Source organism: Lepidochelys olivacea (assembly GCF_965140295.1).
Source record: "Lepidochelys olivacea isolate rLepOli2 genome assembly, chromosome: 13".
Lineage (NCBI taxonomy): Eukaryota > Metazoa > Chordata > Testudines > Cheloniidae > Lepidochelys > Lepidochelys olivacea.
Window position 1 is genome coordinate 2,025,048 of NC_140423.1, and position 26,870 is coordinate 2,051,917.

Below are 26,870 nucleotides of genomic sequence, written 5' to 3' on the forward strand. Positions count from 1 at the left end.
TGGAAAAAAGAGGGATTTTCCCCAGTCAGGTTTTGAACTAAGCTGGTTTGGCTTAGCTCTCTCGGAGATCTTGAAACGTAACTAACCTGGTTTTCCCCAGTATACACATATTTCTGCACATGCCGAAAGAGGAGCTGAGACGCTCAGCATCAGTAGCCAGCGGGGAGGAGCGGCAAGGGGCTCTACAGTTGATATACTGAGCAAGTCCATGCGATTCAGCACCTGTAGATCACGTGCCCTCTGATCTTTGATGCCTGCCAGGTGGCAGCAATATCCCGTCGTATTCTTTTGTTTACCAGATTTATTCCAGAGCTGTTTTTATCAACTAACACACATTTTTACCTCATGATTTAGTGAGGACAACACTTGGGTTATACCTATATGCCCTGAGACACCTGCTCCCTGAGTCACAAAGATCCCTTTAAAGCTTTTTTTACCACTTTGTCTAGTCAATATCAGCAGAATATTACACTTCTTTGTAGAAGAAGCTAATCAAGTAAGGGACAGCATTGTCTAATGGCTAAAAGGTGGGGCCATTCTCAACTCTTCCTTTGGCCCACTGCAGCACTGGGCAAGTCACTTACCCTCTACCTACCTAGAAAATGGAAACCCTTGCCTGTCTTACAGAGATGTTGTAACAGTCTACACAGCTCTTAGGAAGATATTAGTATTAAATACTTTAGACATATGATGAAGTTGAGACTTTTTCCTTGTGATTACACATCACACTAACTGTTGGGAGCAGAGGGGCGCCTCGCTACATACCCAGGACAACCCTGCCAATGACGTGTAATGTATCTAGAAGCTGCCAACCCTAACTTCTTTATGAAGGCCACTGCATTCTGGTATTGAGAGCTCTGTGAAAGATTCCATCCTGGTTTTCTGCAGCTCTTCAACAAGGTGCATTTAACAGGTGGAATTACTCCAACTGGCAACATTTCAAGGCTCCATGTCTCATTCACGAAGAAAAACATGCAGTGCATTAAACTCCAAGCTAGCACATAAAATAAATGTTTCCTTTATTTGCAAGATCCTGCATTTTCTCAAATACGTTACCTGTTCAAAAATTGTTTCTAACATTTATAAAACCAGATGGCTAGAATGTCTATGACTCTTACAAGCTATAAATGATGCCCATATATTGTATGGACTCTAGCATCTGTTAAGAAAACAGAGTTAGGTTTTTCACATATCCTACACATTTTTCCCCTGTTACATGTCAATCTATTTCAAAGGACCATATCAGCTTCTTTCAGTGAAGTTCAGTCTTTTGTGCGTGAAGACAGTTTACTTTGTTGATGGGTTTTCAGATTTAGCTTGTGAGAAATGGCAGCTGATAACCTTTTCCCTGACCTTGATTTTCTCCTAAAGTTTGCTTGAAATTGTTGCATCTCTACCAACATCTCAGGAACTGGAGGAGGAGTGACATTCTGCAGGTCAGCATACTGGATACAGTGATAGACCCTGGCCTGGACGAGACAAAAGAAGTCTTGTTTGGAAATTTTTAGAGGCTTTTTTTTGCACTTTCAGGCCTTGTTCTGTAGCAGTCGTAGAAGGAAAACAGGCAGCAGTAGCACAAAAAAATGACTGTACTGCGCCCCCCCCCCCCCGGCCCCCATCAGCCTCCTGTTCAACATCCAAAAATTGCCTGCCTTCCTTTAGAACCTCTGCTCCATCCTAAGTCCTACCTGCCTCTACCCAACTTCTGTTCTTTTCACATTCCTATCATTTGCCTCCTTTCTGCTCCTGTCCATCTTACCATTTGTGCAAGATCCCTCTCCTCTGCAGTGCCTATATCTGAAACTATCTTTCCATTGTCAAGGACTAAAGACATCTCCCTCAGATATTCAGGCCCTGAGGGTGTAGCTTCCAGTGGAAAGACATTAACTTACCTGCTCTTTGTTGGTAACACAGGCTTTTACATCTGGGAGGAATTCAGATAAATGACGCCTCATTTTTTGCTTGTAGGAGGAGCCCAGGATCTCACTCTTCTGTGATAATTACAGTAAAAAGAAGGCAGTTTACTACATTTGTTTCCCTGTGCAAGATTCTCCCTCCAGCCCTCTGTACATTGTCCCTTTTAAACAGCATGTCAGACAACATCACTGGTTTCCTCACCAGCTTCCCCTTCTTTTCCCACTGGTGCCACTCGGCCTCAATTTGTTCATCCATATAACGGGTCAGTCGCTTCTCTTTCTGGATCATTTTTTTAAAGTTCAGATTAAAATCTAAGATTAGGTCTGATTTTCCTCGCAATAAATTCGTCAGCATGGAATGCTGCCTCCTCTCCTGGCTAAGCACATGCATAATGCTTCGAGTATCTCTGGGCACAAAGGCATAAGGAGAGGATTAAACTTCCACAGCAAACTAATAGCCTTTCCCCTCTTCCCTAATGCAGCAGAATGGAGCCCACCCTACTCATTGAACTAGGAAATATTTAAAGCAGATGCTGCATTTGGACTACGCAAAATAATTAGGATAAAATAAGAGAGGACTTGAACTGGAGCCTCTCTGGGTTTAGGAAAAGTCAGCATCGTTTCTCATTCGCCCCTCCCTGCCCTCTTATCTAACATTTTCTCAGCTCTCTGCAATTCCTAGTTCGTGGTGGGACTCAGCACTTCTACTTCTAACACTGGCTGCTCTCCCGAGGCCCAGCTCTGCCCTCACTACTCTCAGTGGTTTCAACCAGAGCTGATGGGTGTATGTGAGGACAGGACTAGACCTATGCAATTTAGTGTCCAGTCAGACAAAGAACAAATCTTCTCAGAGCAGCCCTAGAAACAGAGACATATCGAATGCTTTCGATAAGGCTCCATACATTTTTCTTGTGAATGGAACCCTTTGGGAATGGAAAAATTGATTGAATTTATCTCAAGTCTAAATATTACAGACCCCCAAAAGTCCAAGGCTATATGTCTACACTGCAGACCTTACTGCAGCACAGCTGTACCTGTTGTAAGGTCTCCCATGTATGCTGATGGGCAAGAGCTCACCTGTCAGCATAATTAAACCACCCCCAACAAGCAGCGGTAGATATATTGGCAGGAGACGCTCCACACCAGCACTTTTGTCAGTGAAACTTGTGTCAGTCAGGGGTGTGGTTTTACTGACAAAAATGCTAGTGTAAATATAGTCCAAGAGAGACAGCCCTAAAAATCCAACTTGGAACCATGGAGAAAGAGATTGAATACCTGCTGAACAGAGATTTATAACAAATCATGGCAGCTACTGGGTTTACCCCCCACCCTGCTGACAAAAAATGAATGAGTTAATCAGTTCCTTTAACCATCCCTGTCCATTATTTTGAGTTCAGATACAGACTGCACCAGCATACTGAAACCAGACGTGACAAAGACAGAGGCTATCGTATTTACCCTCCACACAAGAAAGGCATTTGCTTAAATGTGACTCTTCAAAGACGCATTCCAGTTCACTTACTCCCAGTGCGGGAACTTGCCCTCATTGAGCACTTTCAGGGTTTGAGTGGAACCAACCCTTCGGATTTCCGATGGCACCTTGGCTGGCCTCAGATACTGCAGCCCAACGTTCCACAATGACTGCCCAAAGGTCCCTGCCATTTAAACCAGCAGAAAAGAAAGGTCAGAATGAGGGCTGAATGGATAACCCAGACACAGCAATTAACAACTGCCTACAAGCAAACCTCTCACTCTTGTTTGCCTTTGGAATGACTGGCAATTCTCCTATCTCTGGAGAAACAAAGGTTTTTGCAAGTGAAGCCGATGATAAACACAGGACTTTATGGTCATCACTATGCTACAGATCCCTAGAGCTGGGTGGAAATGTATTGACAAAACATTTTTTCTTCAGAATATGCCAATTCATCAGAACTGAAGCTTTCCATGGAAACTTATTGGCTGCGACTAAAATTTCATCAGGAAGATTTCTCCGATCCAGGATGGAATTTCTGGTCAACATTTCCTTCATTTCCCTCAACAAATTAGATTGTTTTTTAAAAATTGACAAATTGGATTGAAATCTTCTTTTTCTCTTTTAAAGTAAAATTTACAGAAAAGGGGGAAATCCTAGAAATGGGAGTTGTATGGCATCATTTTTCTTAACTGCAATACTGTATGCAACTGGTGTTATTTCTACAACATGGAGGCTCCCAGTCGAGCCTTTACTAAAGACCAACTTTATCTTCCTAAGGGCTGTCACATATTTATCTTTAATGTTTTAGTAAGAAATAGCACTATGCCTGGGATGGCTTCAGGCAGCAGCTGGGCATTGCTAGCTCACCTACAGAGGTTCGTTCCCTCTAAGGCACCTGGCATTGGCCGCTGTCAGAAGACATGACACTGGGCTAGATGGATCTTTGATCTGACCCAGTTTGGCTGTTCTTATGTGCAATGTTCTCCCTGAAAATTTTCAGCTGTGTCCTGAGCCATGAGACAACTTCCTTGTAGTTTTAGTTTCACAGTCTTTGGTGAGAGTTGGCTGACACTTTCCGTTCTGCAGCACTTTCCTCACCTTATAACCAAAACGGCATTGATGGGCTCAGAATATTTCTAAGGATGTAGTTTTTTGGTGGGGTCAGCTGTGGTCCAATTTAGACTGAGCTGAGAGCCAGCCATCCTACCCAAATAAAAATCCATTAGAGTTAACAAATTGCACTTAAGTTAGGAAGCCAGTTTTATCTAACAAGACAGCAAAAGTGACACATCTATTTGTCTCTTCTGTCTCATAACCAAGGTGGATGTCTAGAAAACACCAGCTGGTATGAATGGCTTTAGCATTCCAAACCATTGTACCTATGTGCCTGCCTGAGAGCATCCAGAGTTTGACGTTGCAGTCATAGCTAGACGTGACAATTAGTCTGAGCTTTTCCACATACACAATGTGGGAGACGTTCTTCAGATGACCCCTCCAAGAGTTTAGAAGATCTGGGGGGATAAGGGTGGTACTCCAGCCATCCAGGACCTGCAGAACAGATGACATGAGAAATTAATTTGTGAAGATGCTCACTTGGGAGGTCAACAGCTTTGTTTAAACATGACACAAACCTTTATAACCGATAAATAATCTCCACACCTTATCTCAGCTATTTTTATGGCAGTTATCACCATGGTATTTAAATACCATGAGAACGTAATCTACCAAGAAACAAACTTTTATCCCTTCAGGTTTGTGGACAGCAATGATAATGGTATAAAGCTAGACATAAGAACGGCCATACTGGGTCAGACCAAAGGTCCATCCAGCCCAGTATCCTGTCTACCGACAGTGGCCAATGCCAGGTGCCCCAGAGGGAGTGAACCTAACAGGTAATGATCTAGTGATCTCTCTCCTGCCATCCATCTCCACCCTCTGACAAACAGAGGCTGGGGAAACCATTCCTTACCCATGCTGGCTAATAGCCACTAATGGACTTAACCTCCATGAATTTATCCAGTTCTCTTTTAAACCCTGTTATAGTCCTAGCCTTCACAACCTCCTCAGGCAAAGAGTTCCACAGGTTGACTGTGCACTGAGTGAAGAAGAACTTCCTTTTATTTGTTTTAAACTTGGTGCCCATTAATTTCATTCGGTGGCCCCTAGTTCTTATATTATGGGAACAAGTAAATAACTTTTTCTTTTTCACTTTCTCCACACCACTCATGATTTTATAGACCTCGATCATATCCCCACTTAATCTCCTCTTTTCCAAGCTGAAAAGTCCTAGCCTCTTTAATCTCTCCTCATATGGGACTCGTTCCAAACCCCTAATCATTTTAGTTGCCCTTTTCTGAACCTTTGCTAATGCCAGTATATCTTTTTTGAGATGCAGTGACCACATCTGTACGCAGTATTCAAGATGTGGGCATACCATGGATTTATATAAGGGCAATAAGATATTCTCAGTCTTATTCTCTATCCTTTTTTTAATGATTGCTAACATCCCATTTGCTTTTTTGACTGCCGCTGCACACTGCGTGGACATCTTCAGAGAACTATCCACGATTACTCCAAGATCTTTCTCCTGATTAGCTGTAACTAAATTAGCCCCCATCATATTGTATGTATGGTTGGGGTTATTTTTTCCTATGTGCATTACTTTACATTTATCCACATTAAATTTCATTTGCCATTTTGTTGCCCAATTACTTAGTTTTGTGAGATTTTTTTGAAGTTCTTCACAGCCTGCTTTGGTCTTAACTATCTTGAGCAGTTTAGTATTCATCTGCAAACTTTGCCACCTCTCTGTTTACCTCTTTCTATAGGGTTCTATAGTTCTGACACCTTTTTGACCATAATCTGTAACTATCTTGATAGCGGTATGCATCAGCTGGCCAGGTCTTCCTTTTGTATCCCAGTTCCACTGGGTATCTCCTAATGGGTTGTATCCAGTACAATACTAGGGAGTCTACAAAGTCAGGATCCTCTTGGCCCATATTTCTCAATTCAAAGAAGGCAAGTATATTTGTTTTTCCCCTCTTGCTATGAAATCACATCTCGCTGAGCCAGGAAGGGCTGAAGAACCTCCTCCCTTCCTCACTGAGGTGGTGTCAATTTAGTGCAGGTCACCTCCAAGGGTGAGGAGAAAGGTATGTTTTCCTAATGTCACTCCAAAAAGAGAAATAATCCTGGTATTTATTTTGAAAATAATGTCATGCATCAGCACATCCAGTGATACCTTCCCAAAAGCAATGAGACCAATCCACATAGCTTAATTAATCTACCAAATATTTCAAGAGGTGGTCACTGTGACGCTGGCAGGCCAAGTGCCAGCTCACACCAAGGCCCCTAGGCCTCACAGTACGATGACAAATGCACGGCTGGAAGCCAGTCTGACTCACCTGTGTGTTAGTATTGTTAAAACAGGTATCAGATTAAGAAAAATGGGTTTAGAATTTATTAAATGCTTGTGAGTTGCTGCCTGCATTAATCTCACTTCTAATGTCTGTATCCCAGGTTATAAGATAGCATTTAAGCGTTTACTCTGAAAGTGTAAACCTCACAGTCAGAAGAGAAGCATTACCAAGTGTGAAATACTAGTTTTCCACAAGGGGTGTCATCTCCTGCCCAGCAAAAGAAGAACCACAGACATCAGACACGCCATTGTGGAAAATCCGGGGACAGAAGACTTTGCTAATTGCTCCCCTCCCACTCACAAAGAGGAGACATGCACAAGCACTCGTCCGACCAGCTTGAACTCTGGGAGGAAGGCAATAAAAATCCACCATGAAGAAACTGATATCTCTATGCTGCTTGAACAATAAGGGGCAAAGATTTCTAAGCATAAGCAAGGGATCCCCAGCTGTTTGCCCTGGGTTAACCCTAAAGGGCTTATAGAGCTTGCATATTACAACAGCTTCTATTACCTTTTGGAACTTAAGACTAACTCATTCGTATGTGTTTATCTGCTTTAACTTTGTAAAGAACTCATTTCTTTTTCTTAGTTAATAAATCTTTAGTTAATTTATTATAGGATTGGCTACAAGCATTGTCTTTGGTGTAGGATCTAAGGTGTAGCTGATCTGGGGTAAGTGATTGGTCCTTTGGGACTGGGAAGTTGTAATTTTTGGTGTAAGGGAGCATCTATCACACAAAGGCAAGTTTACTGGGTGGCAAGATAGATAGGAGTACCCAAGGGGACTGTCTGTGACTCCATGTTAAGCCTGTTATAAGTGCTTGAGGAGTTCACACTTGATCCTTTGTTGGTGAAATCTAAGTATAGAACTCTCAACCAGTTTGGGATTTGTGCCCTGCTGCTACGCAGTCTGACCTGAGGCTGGTATTCATGTTTGAGTGCCACTCCAGACAGCTTGACAGTCAGACTTCCAATAAGCTTCTAAAAATGCGTGGGCAATATTTGTGGATATAGGGTGGGATTTTCGAAAGCACCTACATGATTTAGGAGCACAAGTCCCATTTATCATGCAGAGACATCTTAGAGGCCTGCAGAAAATTCAGTTCACTACAGAAAACTCTTGAAATGCCAACCCCACCCTGAATGTGATGAGAAGAGTTTAAGGAAACAAGGCTATGCTACTGCTAATTAATATAATGTATAAACTCTTTACAGCACAGATTCTGAAATGCACTACCTCATTAGTTTCCACAGATGGATTTTTTCCGGCAGGAACTCTGCAATATTTTGGGATTAGGTCACGAAACACGTTCTCATTTCTATGAGATGTTTCTGTCTTTCCTGCCCTGGAAACTTTCTTTACCTCTTTTGATTTGCAATAATTCTCGATATCCCAGATCTAAGGAGAGACTTTGTTAGTAATTTTTTAATTTTCATTTACAGAAACACCATGTTGCACATTCCCCTGAAACTGGCTAGGAAGTGACCAGTCACAATGCTCCCATTCACCATAATATGAGTGATGCATATAACTCACCCCCCAGTTTTCATTCTTGTGACATCTCTAGGGACTAAAGATAGTCCCGTTTGCTCTGCAGCTTTGTTCATTCATTCACTGGGTTTTAAATTAAGGTCTCAAGTTTTCACACAGCTCATTACTTTCCCAGCCTTTCAAATGGAACAAGCTGTTTGGTCTGTTTTGAACAGCAGACAAGTTACAAATCCTATGACTTTATTCCTTATCTTCAGAGTCAGACTCTCAAAGAGGCTGTTTCTCAGATATCATAAAACAATCACCTTAATATAGCCTAGGGAATCTCCAGTCAACAAGATGAAGTCCTCTGGATCCGTGGACATGGTACCGACTACTGCATTTACATCATCACCATGTACTGCCCGAAATTTGCCCAACATCCCCCCTTCACTACTGACTGACCAGGCATAGATGTAGCCACCTGCAGAGCTGGTTAGCAGAATGGCTGTGTCAGGGGACTGCTCACGTGTCTCCAGGAAAAGTATCTGCAAAAGAGAAAGCCATAGCAACACGTTCCCTGTCCACTCTCACATCCACTCTGATTGCTGGGTAGGTCAAAGAGAAATGTAGATGTCTAACCTTTTCCACAGCAGCTGGGAGGCCCTTCAACTCTTCCTGCCAATTTGGATAGTTTTGCTTTTGGTTGCTGGTTTCAGCAGTATCTTGGTCTTTGGGAGAATCACTGTCTCTGTCAGTATTTTCCCCTCCTGGAGGCTTTGCCTACAGAATCAAAAACACCACCACATACCTATAGCCAGGCCTTTCACCGGAGGCTGATTAGGTTCTGCTCTTCTTGACAGCAGTCTCTGCAGGGTGGTAAGACATGACAGTGATTTTTTGAGGGGCCAATATTTCTTTCAACCTTAACTACAAGAAGTTCTCGTTATAAGGCCAAGTCATGAGACCCCCTTACAGAGGTGAGTAAGGGCCAAAAGAAGCAGAGAGCTGTGTAAGAACCATGCAGTGGCAGCAGGGGGTGGGTGGGGAGTGAAAAGAAGCAAGAGTACCAGGAAACCACCTTGAATTTTTACCATTTGCTGTTTATGGTGTGGTTCACTGTGTAAAAGACAACAATGCTTACGCTGTGACATGTCTTCACCCCAGCTTGGAACAAGCCAGAGCTTGTTGTGGGTTTAGCCTAAAGCACAAGAGCCTTCACAGAACCATACCTGCTGTGCTTTAGCTTGATCCCGTTGCTTTTCTCTGGACTGTCTTATAACAGATGGAGCAGGAGCCAAATTTCTGCCTTGGCCAAAAAAGGAAACCGAAGGCTTCCCAGTCGCTGAAAGCCTAGTTGAGGCGTTAGTCCTCGAGCCTGCCCAACTCTTTTTCCCAGATTCAGCATAACCGCTCAGCTTTATGGATACTGATGGTTTCTTTGGGATGTTTCCTCTGCTGGGATCTTCCTTACTCTCAGTAAACACCTAAGCAATGGGAACAAAAATTGCATTCAGGGTGAAACTGTCCCTAGAGACTTTTCCCATCTTCCTTCTTCAAACTGCTACATCCCATCCCACCTGCTGGGCTGCATGACTGAAGCAGCAATGGGTTCTTCACTTGCAAAGCAGACCCAGCCATTCTGGCCAGCAACATCACTTTTCTGCTGCAGTAGCTTAAGGAGAAGTAGAATCCCTGTTTCTATTGAGAAGTAGCTGCCAGTGGGACTAAATTAGGGTCTGATCTTTCTCCCATTCATAACTTCTGTGACTTCAGTGAGAGAAGGATGAGCCTTTAACATGTGGAACAGATACCAATGCAATATATTTTCAATACAAGATCTGAGGGTTCATAGTGGTCAAAGCTTCCCACAATCCAGCCTTGTAAAGCATTGGAACAAAAGGAGGGGGGAGAAAAATTGTTGTTCTTAACCTCTGAGGATAGGACAAGAAGCAATGGGCTTAAATTGCAGCAAGGGTGGTTTAGGTTGGACATCAGGAAAAACTTCCTACCTGTCAGAGTGGTTAAGCACTGGAATAAATTGCCCAGGGAGGTTGTGGAATCTCCATCATTGGGGATTTTTAAGAGCAGGCTGGACAAGCACCTGTCAGGAATGGTCTAGATAATACTTAGTCCTGCCATGAGTGCAGGGGACTGGACTAGATGACCTCTCCAGGTCCCTTCCAGTCCTATGAAAACATGCTGCATCTTACAAAGCACACCACAGATCTATGCTGTCCCCCAGTGTGCAGATGCTAGCTCTGTTCTGTAAGAGCTAAACCAGAATTCTGGGCACTGACATGCGGATGAAACATCAAGTGACTCTTCATGCTCCACAATTTCAATCTGTTCCAGTGATAGGACAGCTGCTGTTTCAGCTGAGATGAGCGTGCTCTGATGTGGACAAGCACAGACTTGTTCTGTGCCTCAACCAACTAGAGACCAAGAGACTGATTAAAAACACAATTGACTGTACTTTAACTATCTTGTTTCCGATTGGCTGGAGTATTATTAATATTCATAATTTTATTTGGATAACTTCTCTATCACTCCCAACTTAGTGTGTAGAGGATCCATCTTGTGTCCAATAGCACAAAACAACTGTAAAATTCATCAGATCTCCAGGTCCCCATTCAGGAAATGGAAGAGCGGGGACGTTATAAATCAGGATTGCAGAACGTTCGTAGAACTAAAGGCACACAGCCTGGCTCCAGCTATCATCCGTACCTAATTTTGATGAGCAACAAATTAAACTTTTTTTTTAAATAAAATAATATAATATATTTTCTAACTGTAAATCATAACAGCACAAGAACGGCCATACTGGGTCAGACCAATGGTCCTTCTAGCCCACTATCCTGTCTTCCAACAGTGGGCAATGCCAGGTGCTTCAGAGGGAATGAACAGAACAGGGCAATTTATCTAGTGATCCATCCCCTGTCCTCCAGGCCCAGCTTCTGGTAGTCAGAGGATTAGAGACACCCAGATCATGGGGCTGTGTCCCTGACCATCTTGGCAAATAGCCATTGATGGACCTATCCTCCATGAACTTATCCATGAACAGACTGGCTGAGACCTTGGGATTTGCCTTCCTCTGCAATTTGGGCCATGGGTCACTTGCAGATTTAAACTAGTGTAAATGGTGGGTCCTCTGTAACTTGAAGTCTTTAAATCATGATTTGAGGACTTCAGTACCTCAGCCAGAAGCTATGGCTCTATTTCAGGAGTGGGTGGGTGAGGCCCGCAATGCACAGGTCAGACTAGATGATCATGATCCTTCTGGCTTTAAAGTCTATAATGCTTTTTGAACCCAGTTATACTTTTGGCCTTCACAACATCCTGTTAATGACTTCCACAGGTTAAGCTGGACAAGCTGACCCTGTTATAATGTAGTGCACGCATCCCCTCAATTTAACAGTAATTGGAAGGCATCTTTAACATACTGCAGCACTGAATTGTGTAGGAAACAGAGCTGGGCAGCTTCTTCTTGAACTTACCCTGTTTGGCTTAAGGGTCAAAGGACTCTGGGATGCGTTAAACCTGCAGACTGCCTGTCCCGAGTCTGTACTCCAGATCACTACATCTCCATCGCAGGAGGCAGTAGCCAAGAGTTGACTGTTGTATTTGGCTATAGATAAGATGTCCTCTGAGTGGTAGGATTTCCAGTGTTTGTATTCAATTACCTCATTTTCTTTCACATCTCTGGTAAGCAAGATCAAACAGTCATCCAGGAAGAACAGTGTATTTAATAAAAAGAAAAGGAGTACTAGTGGCACCTTAGAGACTAAACAATTTATTTAAGCTTTTGTACATCCGATGAAGTGAGCTTTAGCTCACGAAAGCTTAAATAAATTGGTTAGTCTCTAAGGTGCCACAAGTCCTCCTTTTCTTTTTGCGAATACAGACTAACATGGCGGTTACTCTGAAACCAGTGTATTTAATGAAGTTAGAAGGAAGTGGACTGTAAAGTACAACAAATCCCTCTCCAGACCATAATCTACTTCACCTTTTAGGTATTGGTATGTTTAAGGAAACATTTGGTACACAGCAGGGTTAGAGATAACGAGCCAGCAATGGGAACCAAGGAAATACATTTTTACATTGGATCGTGTAACCCCTGCCCACTTCCTACTTACAGGTACCATGTAACTCTTTTACTCCACCCAGTCACATATATCTTCAGATTGATATACAGAATTCCACTGATCTACAGGAAAGACACAGACACAATGCTAAGTTATAACTAGTAATTGCCTGGAAAACATCTGCTCACATATGCAAAATCCACACTTCCCCCATTTGTGCAAAATTTGCACAAATCAGATAATTGTGCACCAAATTACCCATCACTGCTGTCACACTTGGTCAAACTACATGTAGGAAGGCAGGTTTTATATGCACAATGGATGCCTCTGCAACGTTTGCAGGGTTTTTACAGACAGTTTGATACTCTGGCCCTAAAAGGGCCCCTTTTCCAAGTAAAATTGTTACTGGTATTTCAGTCTGTCAGTCTTCTCCCACTTACTTATCCTAGGAGATAAAACACTATGGTAGCACCACCCTCTGCTCCCTGGCAAGCTGAATCAAGGATAATGAAACGGTGTTTCTACTCCAGGCTGGAGCAGAGGAGAGATGGACGTGACAAGCGCTGATAAAACACATCTCTCTCCTTTCATGCGGTGCTGACCTCCGTTTTATCCAAGTAAGGCATCTCAAGCAGACAGGCCCCATTGTTGAAGTTCCAGAATTTGATTGTCCCATCTTTCAAAGCAGTGATGAGGCGTCTCTCCGGCCCATCAAAAGCCATTGCTGTTATTTCGGTGTGCTTGCCCTCCGAGGTCATAAACTGCATCATCTTTTGCCCAGTCATGATATCCCAGACTCTGACCATCCCACGATGGCAACCACTCACCACCTGCACAGACCACCATGAAGAAGTACATATTGTCAATCTATCAAGTTCTCAGCATTTCAAGGTCATAAGACATAAAGGAGGGGAGCAGATCAGTGCATTAGACATTGATATGTCATTACGGCAGTTTATTAGTGACCACAGATATTAAGGCAGTTTATAATCCTGGCACTCACCTGTTTGAAGTTCCTGTTATACAGGGCTGTACATAGCGGCTGGTCATGGGACGTGACTTCTGAGTTAATGGTTTCCATGAATTCTAAATCTCCATAGAAAATTCCAATCTGGATTGAAATAGATTTAAAAAACCATAAACTGCAGAAACAAACATTTCTGCAAAAAGAACCATCAGGATTTGAATAAAAGATGAATTATATGAATCAGAGCTGCCACCTCTAGGCAGTGAATGGAACATAGACTAAAGGTATCTACATGCTTCAAGAACAGGGAAACCATCAGCAAAGATAGCCCCCCAATATTACTATACCCCCCAAAGAAAAATAAACCAGGACCTCAAGAACATCTGCACTGCTGTGTTACTGATACCAAAGTGCCACTTTCCTCCATTGAAATACCCAGACTATAATGTTTTTTCAGGATGGCCATCCTCCTGCAGATACACTGGAAGGAACGTTCGGTTACATCCAGCTATTCCTTCTTCTAGGGGGGGATATCTGGAACTGATGTCAGAGCATCAGTTGGCCTGCAGAGCCCTGCGTGGATACAAAATTTGTAACCATGTCTGATCCGCAATCCTCAAAGATGGTCCACATATACCCAGGGATATACGCAGATCTGCAGGGCTCCAGATATAGAATTTGGATCTGCGTCCATCCCCAGACACGGTCAGTGAATATCTGCATCTCTATTCCAAACCGCCTACTGAATAAAAATCCAGCATTTACTAATACCGCCACCATGTATCACTGACAGCATTTAGCACTTTATGTCATCAAAGCACTATAAAGACACTTATGGGCAGGACCTTGCAAAGTGCTGTGCTCATGCAGTTCCCATTGACTTCAATAGGAACTAATGGCACCCTGTGGAAAGCACTCAGGACTCTGCAGGATCAGACCTCAACAGAGGGCCAAACCCTGCTCCCCTGACGAACGTGAGCAGTCCCACTGATGCTCTGTTCACTTGAGCAGGATGAGAATTTCAGTCAAAATCTTGTTTACAATATCCCTGTGAGGTAGCTAGAGAGTACCACTGTCCCAGTTTTGCAGTACAGAGAATGAAGTTAGTTGACCTCCACTTGGCCACAAAGCATGCCAGTTGCAGAAACGAAACTAAAAAGTACATGCTCCTGAGTTTGTCTCCACTAGGCCATGCTGTGTCTCAGTGGGTGGACATTCACCTCAGGCACAAGGCCCCATGAAGGACTGGTTGGGATTTTTTGATGGTTTTTCAACAGAAATGTCAATTTGGTGAAACACAACCTGCTGATGAAACGGGGTCTGCTTCAGCAAGTTTCCCCCTTCAACAAAACGTAGAGGAAAAAAAAACTTTGAAAAATAGTTGGAACATTTCATTTTAACATTTTCAAAAAGAAAAATACTGGTTCTGCGGTTCAAAACAACTTCTCATTTTGAAACTTAAGCGAGACGGACTGAAAAAGTTTAAAAAAAAAGAAAAAAAGGGCCAAAATCAGACATCTCAAAATTATCAAAACAAAAAAACATTTCAATTGACCCCAACCAAGAGCTTACACGACGTCTGTTCGAGCCGGGAGGCGTGATTCCTTGCTGGTGTACAAAAACCTGCCCTGGTTCTGCTCCAAAGCCAAGACAGCACAGACAGCAACTCCGGTTCCCTGGGTTTGTACTTGAGCCGCTAGCCCCCACAACACCTCCAACCACACCGCTATGTTTGGGTGCTCGCTTGAGCAGAACTAGCTCAGGTATGTCGATGCCAGACCTCCCAGCTCAAACAGGGATGTGCTTTCCGTTTTTTTTCATTTGTGAACAGTCAAGATTTCAATCTTCCATTCCCATGCTGATGGTAACATTTTCAAACTCTCAAAACCATTTGCAGGTTGGGAAAGACATTTCCTACCCAGCCCCAGTCCCATGTAAGCCCTAAAGATTTAAACGGTGCATAAGCCTTGAGTTGGCCCTTTGCACAAGAGTGAATTTAAATCAACAAGACTAAGTCTTTGAACTTCAGTCAAAAATTAATCCCTCACTGATGTCTGCGAGAAAGATGAGCAAAGAAAGGAGAAAAAATATGTTTTTCCCTTTTGTGAAAGAAAAGGGTACATTATGTCTTCTGTTAAATGGTAAAATAACTAACTCACCTTGAAGGTGGTACAGATAAGCATATTGTTTAACTCGCTGTAATAGGCATCAACAATCGGGCAATTTCCTAACGAGATAGTCCTGCCAGGAATGGACTGGAGACAAAAGTGATCAAGCAAATCCCAAACACGGATATTCTGAAGGATGCAGGAAAGAAACCAGAAGTCAAAGGGATTAAGGCATTTGTGAAGCACATTAGAGAGTTCATGCTGTTTGGCAGTTCAACCCAGAGGAAATACACTTTTCCCATACGTTCAGGCCAATATCCAAACATATGCACAATCCCAATGTAAGGTTTCGTTCACTGCAATAGCCCAGGAATGGAGGCAAAGGACCTACCAGATAGACACCGCCTTCCCCAAGGAAACCAAATATCAACATTCTCCAGGAAATTTTTGTTTTGCTTGCAGAATTCCAGAGAAGGCAGCATTAAAGTATGAAGCTGCACTAGCTTTAAATTACAATACAAGCTATATGAATGGAATGCTTAGGGGGGTTGGTTCAAACCCACAACCTACAAGGAGATTCAAAGCTAAAGCTAAAATCTTAATATTTTAGCCTTTTCTACTGCCCTTGTTCTTCCTCCCACCAATGTTAGTGAGCTGAGCACAACAGACAAGGATACAATAACAAAGGCTCTTTGTACCCGACATCTGCTCAAGATGGAGCTACAAACAAAGGTGGAATGGCATCACTGAAGATGGCCAGGGACTGAGCAGTGTTACTGATTCGCTCTGGGTTTTGATGGGGTTAAGACAAACAGGGCCAGAGGAAGGCAAGGAGGAGCAAACTGCATTTTCATGTTTTGGGAGCCCCTAACTAAACAGATGTGGGAGCTTCCCAGGCTCCTGGCAGCTATAATATTTGACTAACTGATTCTGGTGCCCCTCGGTACCCTGCACCTGGCCCACAGAGGATGCAAAGATGTAGTTTTCTATTCAGCCAAGCTAGTTTCACCAACGTTTAACCTCTTTTTGAAGAGCACGCACTAATTACACCAAAGGCTCCTCTCTCCTGATCCCACGTCTAGCACTAAAGAATCTCTCTCAAACCTAATACAAATCCAGCTGGTCATTCAGGCACAGCTCCTGCACACATCATACCCACAGAAGTGTCATCTAGTAAGTTCTACTGATATTTAGAGGACGATGCTTTCCCATTGCCCGAGCACAGAAATATACGGCTGCAAATGCAACAAGCCATTTTTCCTTTAATCCGGACTTTGTACTTTGTCTTTGGAGATGCTGAGGATGGTGTTTCTCTTTCCATTGACTATGATGTGAGTCACAGCAGTAACGTGGCCTTTCATCAGCGTTATGGGGCTGTTGGTAACAAATGGATTCCATATTCTAACCAGTGGATCCAATCCCCCGGTCACTAATGTAAAGAAAATACATTTTAGTTACAAAAGAAGGCAAGGACGTACCTAACTTCTCCAGCATCCCATGAAGGAAACACTGGAACAGGACATCAGAAGACGCTTAGGCCCAAACCTAACCTGTCTCCTTGTTCGAATTCAAAGTAATTACCACACTTGACACACAGAGGAGAAAACCTAGGACCATGAGATGAGTAATAGGGGGTGAAGCACAGATTGGGAGAGTTCACTGTATCCAAACAGTGTGTGTTCTTCCACAATCTCCAATGGATAGTTATTTTAAAATAGGTTTTTTTCCTACATGTGCTATAAATCTTAAATAAGGCCAAGCCTGTGTGTCGTCACTAAGTCTCCTATTTCTAGTCTGAAATATTACAGCATTCTAAAACTGGCTTAGAGAGCGACAGATTCCACCAGAGAAACACAGTGTCACATGCTTTAGTCTGCAATGCAAGTACACGTAAAGGGATTCAGATGTCAGGTGTCTCACATTTCTCTATGGATGATGATGTAGGGAATTTGTATTGATTTTTTTTGCTGATTGATAGCTTCACTGAAAAATTTACTCAGGCCACTAAGAGCAGGAGGCAGAAGAAAAATCTCATTGCCCATGCTCCACTTAACCCCTATTTTGAGGGTTTCAGTGGGATTGAAATGGAATACCATATAGGCCGTGTGCTGGCTTTTACATGAGGTAAATTTCACACATACAGAATACAATCAACCTATGGAACTCCTGCCAGGAGATGATGTGAAGGACAAATCTATAACCGGGTTCAGAAAAGAACTAGATAAGTTCCTGGAGGATAGGTCCATCAATGGCTATTAGCCCACGTGGTCAGAGATAGAACCCCATGATCTGAGAGTCCCAAACTCCACCATTATGATGAGGCCACTGCCATTAAAGTAACCAGTTTCTGCTTGTCCCCTACATGGCTGCTTAAGACACGGCTCTCTGTATTTGAACTCATACTCTTTCCCAACACTTGCCTTTTTATCAAAGCTTTCAACACAGCAACTATAGATGGAGTGCAGAGATCAGTGGGGTGAAAAATGGGCTTTGATGATGGTGACTTACCAAGCACGTTCATCTCAGGTGAATAATCGAAGCAGAGAATGCCTTTCTTTAAAGCAATCGTTGATGATCTAGAACAGAGAAAATAAAATGAACAGACTTTTGCAAGAACCACAGCTGGCCCTTTTAAAACATATTCCAGATTTGGTGGGCAAGGCTGTGGAAAATACATCACTTGTGTGAAGGACACTTTATGCTGATTAAACAGGGGACCTCCTGCATAGGTGGGGTGGTCAGAAAAGGGGGAAATACAGGCAGGAGCATGGAGAACCAGAAGGAACAGCAAGAGAGCTCTATAAAATTAGCGAAACTCTGTAACCTGCCCTACAATGAGCTCAAACTGAAGCCCCCGATCCAAAACATCCCCAAACTTTGGAAAAGACCCCCTCCGAAGGGTGTAGCTCAGACCCATCTCTAAGAAGAAACGATTAAGGAAGAGAAGGGGCCAGGGCTGGCCTTCAGCACAAGCAGAACAAGGGACTGTTTGGGTCTTCACATCCCATACAAGCTCCATAACTTACGACTGTCACCAGCAGGAGCCCAGGGGGGAAATACTGCAGGCCCTTTCACCCTCTGCGAGAATAGGACAGGAAGGGGAGGCAGACTCACTTCCCGACTGCTAGGGCCTCTTGCATTGGGCTTCTACATATGGTTAGGGTGACCAAGCAGAAAAGAAGTTGCAAAGAGAGAGGAAGAGCAGGGTGAAAACTCAAGGCGGAGAAGTGCTATGTCGGGGGGAGAAAAAGAGAAGTTACCCAGGAGAGGCAGGATCACAGAGAACGTGCCCCTTGGTGGCTGGCAAAGAGGAAATGCAACAGCATTCATATAAACAGAAGAAATAGAGCAGCCTGTAAGGAAGGAGCTGAACACAACCTTCCCCGAACCCATTCTTATGGGTAGTACAATAGTCAAGAGCAGGACAAGGCCCGGGCTGGGACTATTCAGTGATTTATTATCTGAGAGCCGGGGGTCATAACAGAAGAATAACGCCCGACACTCGAAGAGAAAACACCTGCAGAGAAGCTTCGGCTCACCTATTGTCAGAGGGATTGTTCTCTGAGAAGGAAATGAAATAAAGATCTGGGCAGTGTGCTGTTCTATTATTTTTGAGTCCTTGGAGCTCCATCTCAGATGATATTCGGACCCCAGGGGGACAATTCACCCCACTGACAGCTGTCAATTCCGTGACTTCCACCAACCCATTTCAAGGTACACAACCCACTTCTAAAAGCAAAAGCAGCACCCGTTAAAAATAATGAGTTGGGGGGGGGAGCACAAGGGTGAAAACCATAAAAATGGGATTGGTGCAGAGCAAAAGACTCAGCTGCATTGGAACAGTAACCTCAATAGCTAGCTCACGAGTGGAGACCATTAGAAATGAAGAAATTGGTCTTCACGAGAGAAAAAACACTTGCAAACAATTAGATGATTTCTAAATAAAATCTCTCTCTGACTGTGTCCTTTTTATCCCCTCAGCATGAACACACACAAGCAAAGATTTGCAATACAAATGGACACAGAGCAAATTCTAAGCCTGCCATATGACCCAAGGTCTGCTCAATCACTAACCAAGCTACTGTTTGAAAGGAAGCTGGATCAGAACTCATAAGCGTTCGGCCACCTTGCCAACAAACCAGAACAATACCATGAAACTTAGTTAACCAGCAGCACAACTTAAATACCAAGTTATGAATACTCAAGGGGTTAGTTAGCAAGTGACCCGCAGGCTGGAATTTATTCACACAAAACTTCCATACAAATAGCATAATAAAAATGCTGCAATGATCCAGGCTAAAGCTGCCAAATAAACTGTTCAGTGTGAATTGCTCACACAGCTCTCATCTACATAAAGGAACAAAACCAGTAATTCTCTCTTCGCAGGTAAAGGAAAGCCCCGTAGCACCACCTGCTGGTAAATCTGCCGCTTCGCAACCGGGGGTCATGAAATTCTGAAATAGCTATTTTAGCATTAATCCAGATTTTCTTGAATTAGGCCAGAGAAAAAGAGAGAGAGAGAGACACACACACACCACCACACAACTCTTCAGAAATTACCCAACATACAGATACAGCATGGGACAACGTCTCTGGATTTAAGGATGCACAATCATCAGAACTGCAGACAAATCCATTAATAAAGCAAGTTTGTTTAGTATTAAATGCAGACGAACCCAATGTAGTCCCGCACACACCATCTTTACATTCACAAATCACTGGAATCCTTTCCTTTAAACCCATCTGTCACTAGAGGAACATATTTCTACAGTAAGAACACCATGACCAAACAGAGAGATTGTTAAATTATATGCATTATCAACAGAAGACTTGGCATTACTCTCTCCAGAGGCTCCAAAGACAGATGAGTTTCAACACCCAGGTGTCAGCAGCATGCGATTGAGAGTTTAAACTCGACTCCTGGAGGTGGTTATTTAGCATTCACATCTTTTGTTATTCCATGATCGTTTGGACAGATTGCAGATGCAGAGGCCTGCGATTTCCAGGTCAACAGATAACTGAGCCTTTTCAAGAGCAATAGCCACCATTGTCAGAGGGATTGATTTCTGAGAAGGAAAGAAATGAAGTCTGGGCAGGGTGCTGCTCTAGTGGAGCAAAGCATTGCATGTATTGGGAAAGGGGAGAGAAAATGGTGATTACCAGGGGCCAGGGAAAATTGCAGAGGGAGTAAAATTGTGGATTCAAACCATTGGCCGCTATCTGCACAATTTACAGTGAGCCAGCTGCTGAAATATGTATTTGGCCTGTTGCCAGGATGCTAGCTAACTACTGGGCTTTCTGCTGCACCCCATTAGCTTTCAGGAGGCGATGGACTGCTGCCAGCCCTAATGCACTTTGAAAGCAGAGAAGGACAGGGACAGAATACAGAGATGACAAGGGCTGGGAAAGAAGGAATGAAAAAAGCAGAAAGGATTGAGGAAGAAAAGACAAAGAAGGAGGAGAGAGGGGTATGTAGAAAGCAGAAGGGGATTAAAGGAAAAGGGAGATGAGCTAAGGCTGCAAAGAGAATAATCAGAGGAAGGAGTGAAGGGTAGAGAGAAACGAGGGAGGTGAATGGCAGCTGGGGTACACAGTGTATACAGCTTGTGAACACTAGCAATGTATTCAAGACAACCTCATCTTCCCCTTCCTTAAACACTTTCAGAAACATGGTCTTCACCCTGTGCTTGTCCTGCCGGATGTGTATTACTCTAGATCCAACCCCTGAAACATTTGAATTAGCGATAGGCCTGGACTGGAAACATTGGATGCAAACTCCCCTCCCCATCTCTGATGTTAACTTTGGGGTGAGCTGAACTTTGGATCAGAATTTTGCTGCCCAGTTCCATCCAATTTACATTCACCTGCCCAGTCCCCCCACAGCCTGCTGGGCCTGCCCTAATCCCACCCCCTCCTCCTCACAACATGGAGAGTCCTACCTGTGCTGCTCCCCAATGATAGCTCAGCTCTCGCAACACTCAGATTCAGCACCACTGCCTACAAACAAGCACTGCACGCTTGGGCCCAACAGACCAGGAGCAGCAGCAGCAGGACGGGCACCCACCCCCAGAAAACAGAGCAGAGGACTGTTCCCAAGCTTCGCTACACTGAAGCCCCACTTCACCTTGCCTTGCCTCGCCTCTTGAAGATGGGAAGAGGGAAAAAACAGGAAGTCAGACATCACTGCGGCTGCATTTTGCTTAATTCCACTTCAGCAAATCTAATAATAATTTCTTTTTAGCTAAAAAGAAAAGAGTCTAAGAGACTTCCATTTGTTTGTTCACTTTTCCTGTGGAGTACAGCACTTGAGGTTTACAGGACACTAGAAAGAAGTCCAACCCAAGCAAAATTTTAGATCCAAAGCCCCCCAATTGCTAGGGAAGTTTGGACCAAGATTGGGACTTCCCAGCTAGACCTTTGCTCTGTGACAGATCAAACCAAACCCTTCAGCCCAGCAGCTCTGGGGACATTTGGGTCTAGGTTAGACTTCTCAGGTCAGGCCCATCTCTCTAAAATATAGACGACATAATAGAGCTGGAGAAGTGTCTTCCCATCTTCTCTGAAATTTTCCTCAAGAAACTGTTCCGTATCCAGCCATTTTCCCACTGCCTAGAGGCCCCAGAAATGACTGTACTTACAGCCTGAAGTCTGTTGGAAACTTCATCTATTTACAGGCCACTGAGTAGTGTCCGTTATGGGCCCCTTTACCCCCGTTCTGTAATTTAGGTTTCCTGAGCCCTGCCTGAAAGCTGAGTCCCAACAGGATTTTCCTGGAGGAAATGGAATTTTAAGAGAACTGTAACATTGCCTGCTACCATTGTGTGATGGATAATTTACAGAACAGACAAAGAGACCTGTCTTACTGGGGTTTACCCATGATATGTAGTGGAAGTGAAGTAAGCACCATTGCTCTCTTATCAGCTGCTGAGCAGGAGGCAACAAGATTGAGCTGAGGAATGAATCTTATCTGGTGGCACCAGTCCCCATGGAGACCCTGGAAGAGAGAGGAAAGACTTTGCTTAATGACACTGCAGGTCATAAACAAGAGCACAGAGAGCTCATTCTGCGTCATTACAATCGTCAGTGGGGGCCAACAGTGCCACTCCCATTCAGACATTCCTGGGTTCACGTACAGTTTGAAGAAGACAGAAAAACTCCAGCGAAAAACAGTGAAATGTGAAGCTGAGGAACAATAAACACAGGAAAAGTGGGACAAGGAGCAGAGGCAGAAGAAAGAGGGAGAAGAGAAACATTAGGGTGGCACACACAGCAGAACCCCGAAAAGGGAAGGGCATGGTATTTGATTGGATGAGTGCAGTTTTGAATTAAGAGGAGATGGTTCATCATGTACATCAAGAAATGTGAAGAGGGTCATAACTTGGACATGGGGATTGAGAGGGTTCAGACCAAAAGGATCCTTATAGACAAGGCTCTTCTGGGATCCAGGAAGCAGCGGTGCTTTGCATGTGCATTAGCCATTGTAGCGAAGGGACGTGGTCTCCCCCTCTGACTGACGCGGAGAGACCCACTGTCTTCCCTTGGTGGGCAGAACCGGGTCACTCGTGGCTGTCAGAGGAGCAGGACATCTCTCTCCCCACAGCTGCTGGAGCCTGGCTGCTATACTTCCAGAGACCTGGAGTTGCTGCTGGGGCTGCCAGACAAAGGGGGCACTGAGGAGCTGTTGGGGCTGCCACGAGCTGTCTACCCCAGCGAGGCAAATGATGACCCCAGAACCTAGGTACCCCCCAACTGGGAGTGTAGGAAGGAGCCCAGGGAAGCTGTATAGTGTTCAGCTGTGTGACTGACTGCAAGCTGGTCAGCGTGTGATGGACAGATTTCCCCGCTGACCCAGTGGCGGACCAGGGTTAGGGCCTTGGGCTGGGATGCAGTGCAGTGGGTGGGCCTGCATCCCTCAACCCCCGCCACCCTACCATCAGGGGCGGCAGCCTCCACGCCTTTAGGCCGAGAGGCCTGCATTGGTCAGACACCCACCCGAGCTAGGACACCAGATGGTTTTCCTGACTCTCCCATCAGAGAGCTAGTCTTTCCCTAGACTACTGAGTTGCTCTGCCTGACAGCAGGCCAGAGCCCTTTAACTGATTACGGCCCCATCCTGATTGAAGAAGCCAGGCCTAGCGATGTGCCACTACCCTGCCCGACCCATTAACTATGTGCTGCCCCGCTCTGGCTGAACGTTGGGGCTACCAGACCCAACTGCTGCCCGGCCTGGACTGAGGGCCAGGGCCTATTAACTGTTGGCTAATCCCCCCCCCAAACAGAGCCGCCCTAGGAGTATTACAGCGACTGACAGGGAGAGACCCACAACCGCCCTACAGCCAGCCAGAATGGTCTGAATTGGCTGCTTGCTGAGCTGCAAGATCCTGAATGGCTGGCTGGTGGAAGGATACAAAACGGCCCAGGTGTAAGTCATTGTGGTTTGCAGAGCCAGCCTTCGGGATGTGTAAACGGCGCAGCCCCTGGTGGCGCTCCGCAGCCCATACTCCGCTCCACGCAGCGAGCGGCAGCAGGTCCCAGAACCCAGCTCGACAGATTCAGACTCCCAGAACTTGCACTACAGGACTGAAAGTAGCTGTGCAGGGTTCAGGCTCGGGCCCCGAAGTCCACCCCCTTCCTGAGGCTTCAGACTCCGAGCGCCCGCCCAAGCTGCAACATTTATGCAACCACTTTTAACGCTATAGGGAAAACCTTGCAAGCCTGACTCTGTAGACCTGCGCTCTGAGACTCACCACTGTGGGCTGCTCCTCAGTGTAGACACACCCCGAACGGCCAGAGTTCTTGGTCTACGAGCAGCAGCAGTAAAGCACACTTTTCCTTTTTACGTAAGAAGATGGAAGGAATGAGAGCAATGGGCGTCCCACAGACCTATTATTAGTAATGTTTGATTATGGCAGCACCCAGAAACCCCACTGTGCCAGATGCTGCACACAAACAGGAAGATGAGGCCTCTGCCCCAAAGAATTTACAGATTAAGAAGGCGAACAACATACAGAGGCTGTGGGAAAGAGACAATTCTGCTAGACATTGTACATAATGGCTTTTAAGTTTTTTAGTTTGTAATTTAATAAAGATCAACTTTCCTCAACTTTCTTCAGGATAGGGGAGCAACAGGAATCTATGCAGGAATGGGGTGTGTCCCAAAATGTAACTTTAGACAGAGAAACTCACTGGCACTCGGAAATTTCTGTACAGGCTGGCCTTTCCTTTCAGGAGAAGATGCACTGGAATTCTGGCTAAGACGCCTGATGGAGAAAAGCCATATATTAATCCTGACCCAACACCTGCCCCATTTCTCAACAGAAGTTATTTTAATTGTGCTGAAGTGCACTGAAGGCAATAATAGTAACCTAAACCCCATGTGTGACCTAGGATATATGGTGTACAGGATAGCTAGTCACAAGGAACATTCATTAATGCCTGGAAGGATTACATGGTATTTTCATAGATCCACCTTAAATGTCAAGACACAAGCATGGCACTAAAAGGTTTAAAGTGTTAGCTACAATCCATGCTTAGAAGAAGTATTAGCAAATGCATTCAAACAGGATATGGGCTAAAAGATGAGGATTTGGATCCAGGTCACATTTTATCCAACCCCTCAAAGTTCACAGATGTTCAGAGAAATGGTTCCAATTTGGCCCCACTTGTGTTTCAAACAAAGATGGACAAAAAAGAAAAGTTACTTATGCTACTGGCCCTCTGAGATGAGTAGTCTAGTACATTCCACTCTTGGAGCGCATGTGCCCTTGCGCTGGAGATCAGTCTTTTGGCCAGCAGCATTCACTGGGGCCACATGTGCCTTAAGTGTCCTCATGCTCCCTTACCAAAGGCATAAGGGTGGAGCAGGCCCAACTGCCCCTCAGTTCCTTCCCCACTGCAGAATCCAGGTGTAAATGGCCTCCGTGGTAGTGGGGAAGGAGGATGGGTCATGGAAGTATGGCAAGAGACCACCCTGGCTTAACTAGGAGATCTTCAATGATCTAAAAATCAAAAGAGAGTCCAACAAAAAGTGGAAACAAGGTCAAATTACAAAGGATAAATAAAAACAAATAAAACAAGCATGTAGGGACAAAATTAGAAAGGCCAAGGCACAAAACGAGATCAAACTAGCCAGAGACATAAAGGGTAACAAGAAAACATTCTACAAATATATTAGAAGCAAGAGGAAGACCAAGGACAGGGTAGGCCCGTTACTCAATGAGGGGGGTGAAATAATAACAGAAAATGTGGAAATGGCAGAGGTGCTTAATGACTTCTTTGTTTCGGCTTTCACCAAGAAGGTTGGTAGTGATTGGACGCTTAACATACTGAATACCAGTGAAAATGACGAAGGATCAGAAGAGGCTAAAATAGCGAAAGAATAAGTTAAAAATTACTTAGACAAATTAGATATCTTCAAGTCCCCAGGACCTGATGAAATGCATTCTAGAATACTCAACGAGCTGACTGATGAGATATCTGAGCCATTAGCAATTATCTTTGAAAAGTCATGGAAGATGGGAGACATTCCAGAAGACTGGAAAAGGGCAAATATAGTGCTCATCTATAAAAAGGGAAATAAGTACAACCTGGGGAATTACAGACCAGTCAGCTTAACTTCTGTACCTGGAAAGATAATGGAGCAAATAATTAAGTAATCAATTTGCAAATATCTAGAAGAGAAAAAGGTGATAAGTGACAGCATGGATTTGTCAAAAACAAATATAGTGTCAAACCAACCTGATAGGTTTCTTTGACAGGGTAACAAGCCTTGTGGATGGGGGGAAGGGGTAGATGTGGCATATCTTGACTTTAGTAAAGCTTTTGATACTGTCTCGCATGACCTCATAAACAAACTAGGGAAATACAACCTAGATGGAGCTACTATAGGGTGGGAGCAAAACTGTTTGGAAAACCGTTCCCAGAGAGTCGTTATCAGTGGTTCACAGTCATGCTGGAAGGGCATAACCAGTGGGATCCCACAGGGATCAGTTCTGGGTCCGGTTCTGTTCTATATCTTCATCAATGATTTCGATAATGGCATACAGAGTACACTTATAAAGTCTGCAGACAGTACCAAGCTGGGAGGGATTGCAAGTGCTTTGGAGGATAGAATTAAAGTTCAAAATGATCTGGACAAACTGGAGAAATGGTCCGAAGTAAATAGGATGAAATTCAATAAGGACAAATGCAAAGTACTCCACTTTGGAAGGAACAATCAGTTGCACACATACAAAATGGGAAATGACTGCCTAGGAAGGAGGTCAGGCTTGACAAAGCCCTGGCTGGGATGATTTAGTTGGGGATTGGTCCTGCTTTAAGCAGGAGGTTGGACTAGATGACCTCCTGAGGTCCCTTCCAACCCTGATATTCTATGATTCTATAAGTACTGCGGAAAGGGATCTGGGAGTCATAGTGGACCACAAGCTAAATA

General features: G+C 44.2%; 1 protein-coding gene across 1 annotated transcript in view; it reads right to left on the reverse strand.

Moving 5' to 3' along the window:
• Window positions 1-1,067: 1,067 nt before the first annotated feature.
• Window positions 1,068-26,870, reverse strand: part of EFCAB8 (EF-hand calcium binding domain 8) — a gene marked incomplete at its 5' end in the record, with an annotated part of 37,625 nt that continues 11,822 nt past the window's right edge. Inside the window, 18 exons of the mRNA XM_084645878.1 lie at window positions 1,068-1,469; window positions 1,893-1,991; window positions 2,119-2,323; window positions 3,439-3,571; window positions 4,770-4,938; window positions 8,046-8,207; window positions 8,606-8,827; window positions 8,922-9,062; window positions 9,512-9,766; window positions 11,777-11,981; window positions 12,416-12,486; window positions 12,967-13,194; window positions 13,368-13,475; window positions 15,491-15,628; window positions 16,720-16,868; window positions 17,948-18,015; window positions 22,303-22,433; window positions 24,626-24,699. Coding sequence (XP_084502004.1) covers window positions 1,263-1,469; window positions 1,893-1,991; window positions 2,119-2,323; window positions 3,439-3,571; window positions 4,770-4,938; window positions 8,046-8,207; window positions 8,606-8,827; window positions 8,922-9,062; window positions 9,512-9,766; window positions 11,777-11,981; window positions 12,416-12,486; window positions 12,967-13,194; window positions 13,368-13,475; window positions 15,491-15,628; window positions 16,720-16,868; window positions 17,948-18,015; window positions 22,303-22,433; window positions 24,626-24,699 — 2,765 coding nt within the window. The 3' untranslated portion in view covers window positions 1,068-1,262. The remainder of the gene's footprint in view (window positions 1,470-1,892; window positions 1,992-2,118; window positions 2,324-3,438; window positions 3,572-4,769; window positions 4,939-8,045; window positions 8,208-8,605; window positions 8,828-8,921; window positions 9,063-9,511; window positions 9,767-11,776; window positions 11,982-12,415; window positions 12,487-12,966; window positions 13,195-13,367; window positions 13,476-15,490; window positions 15,629-16,719; window positions 16,869-17,947; window positions 18,016-22,302; window positions 22,434-24,625; window positions 24,700-26,870) is intronic.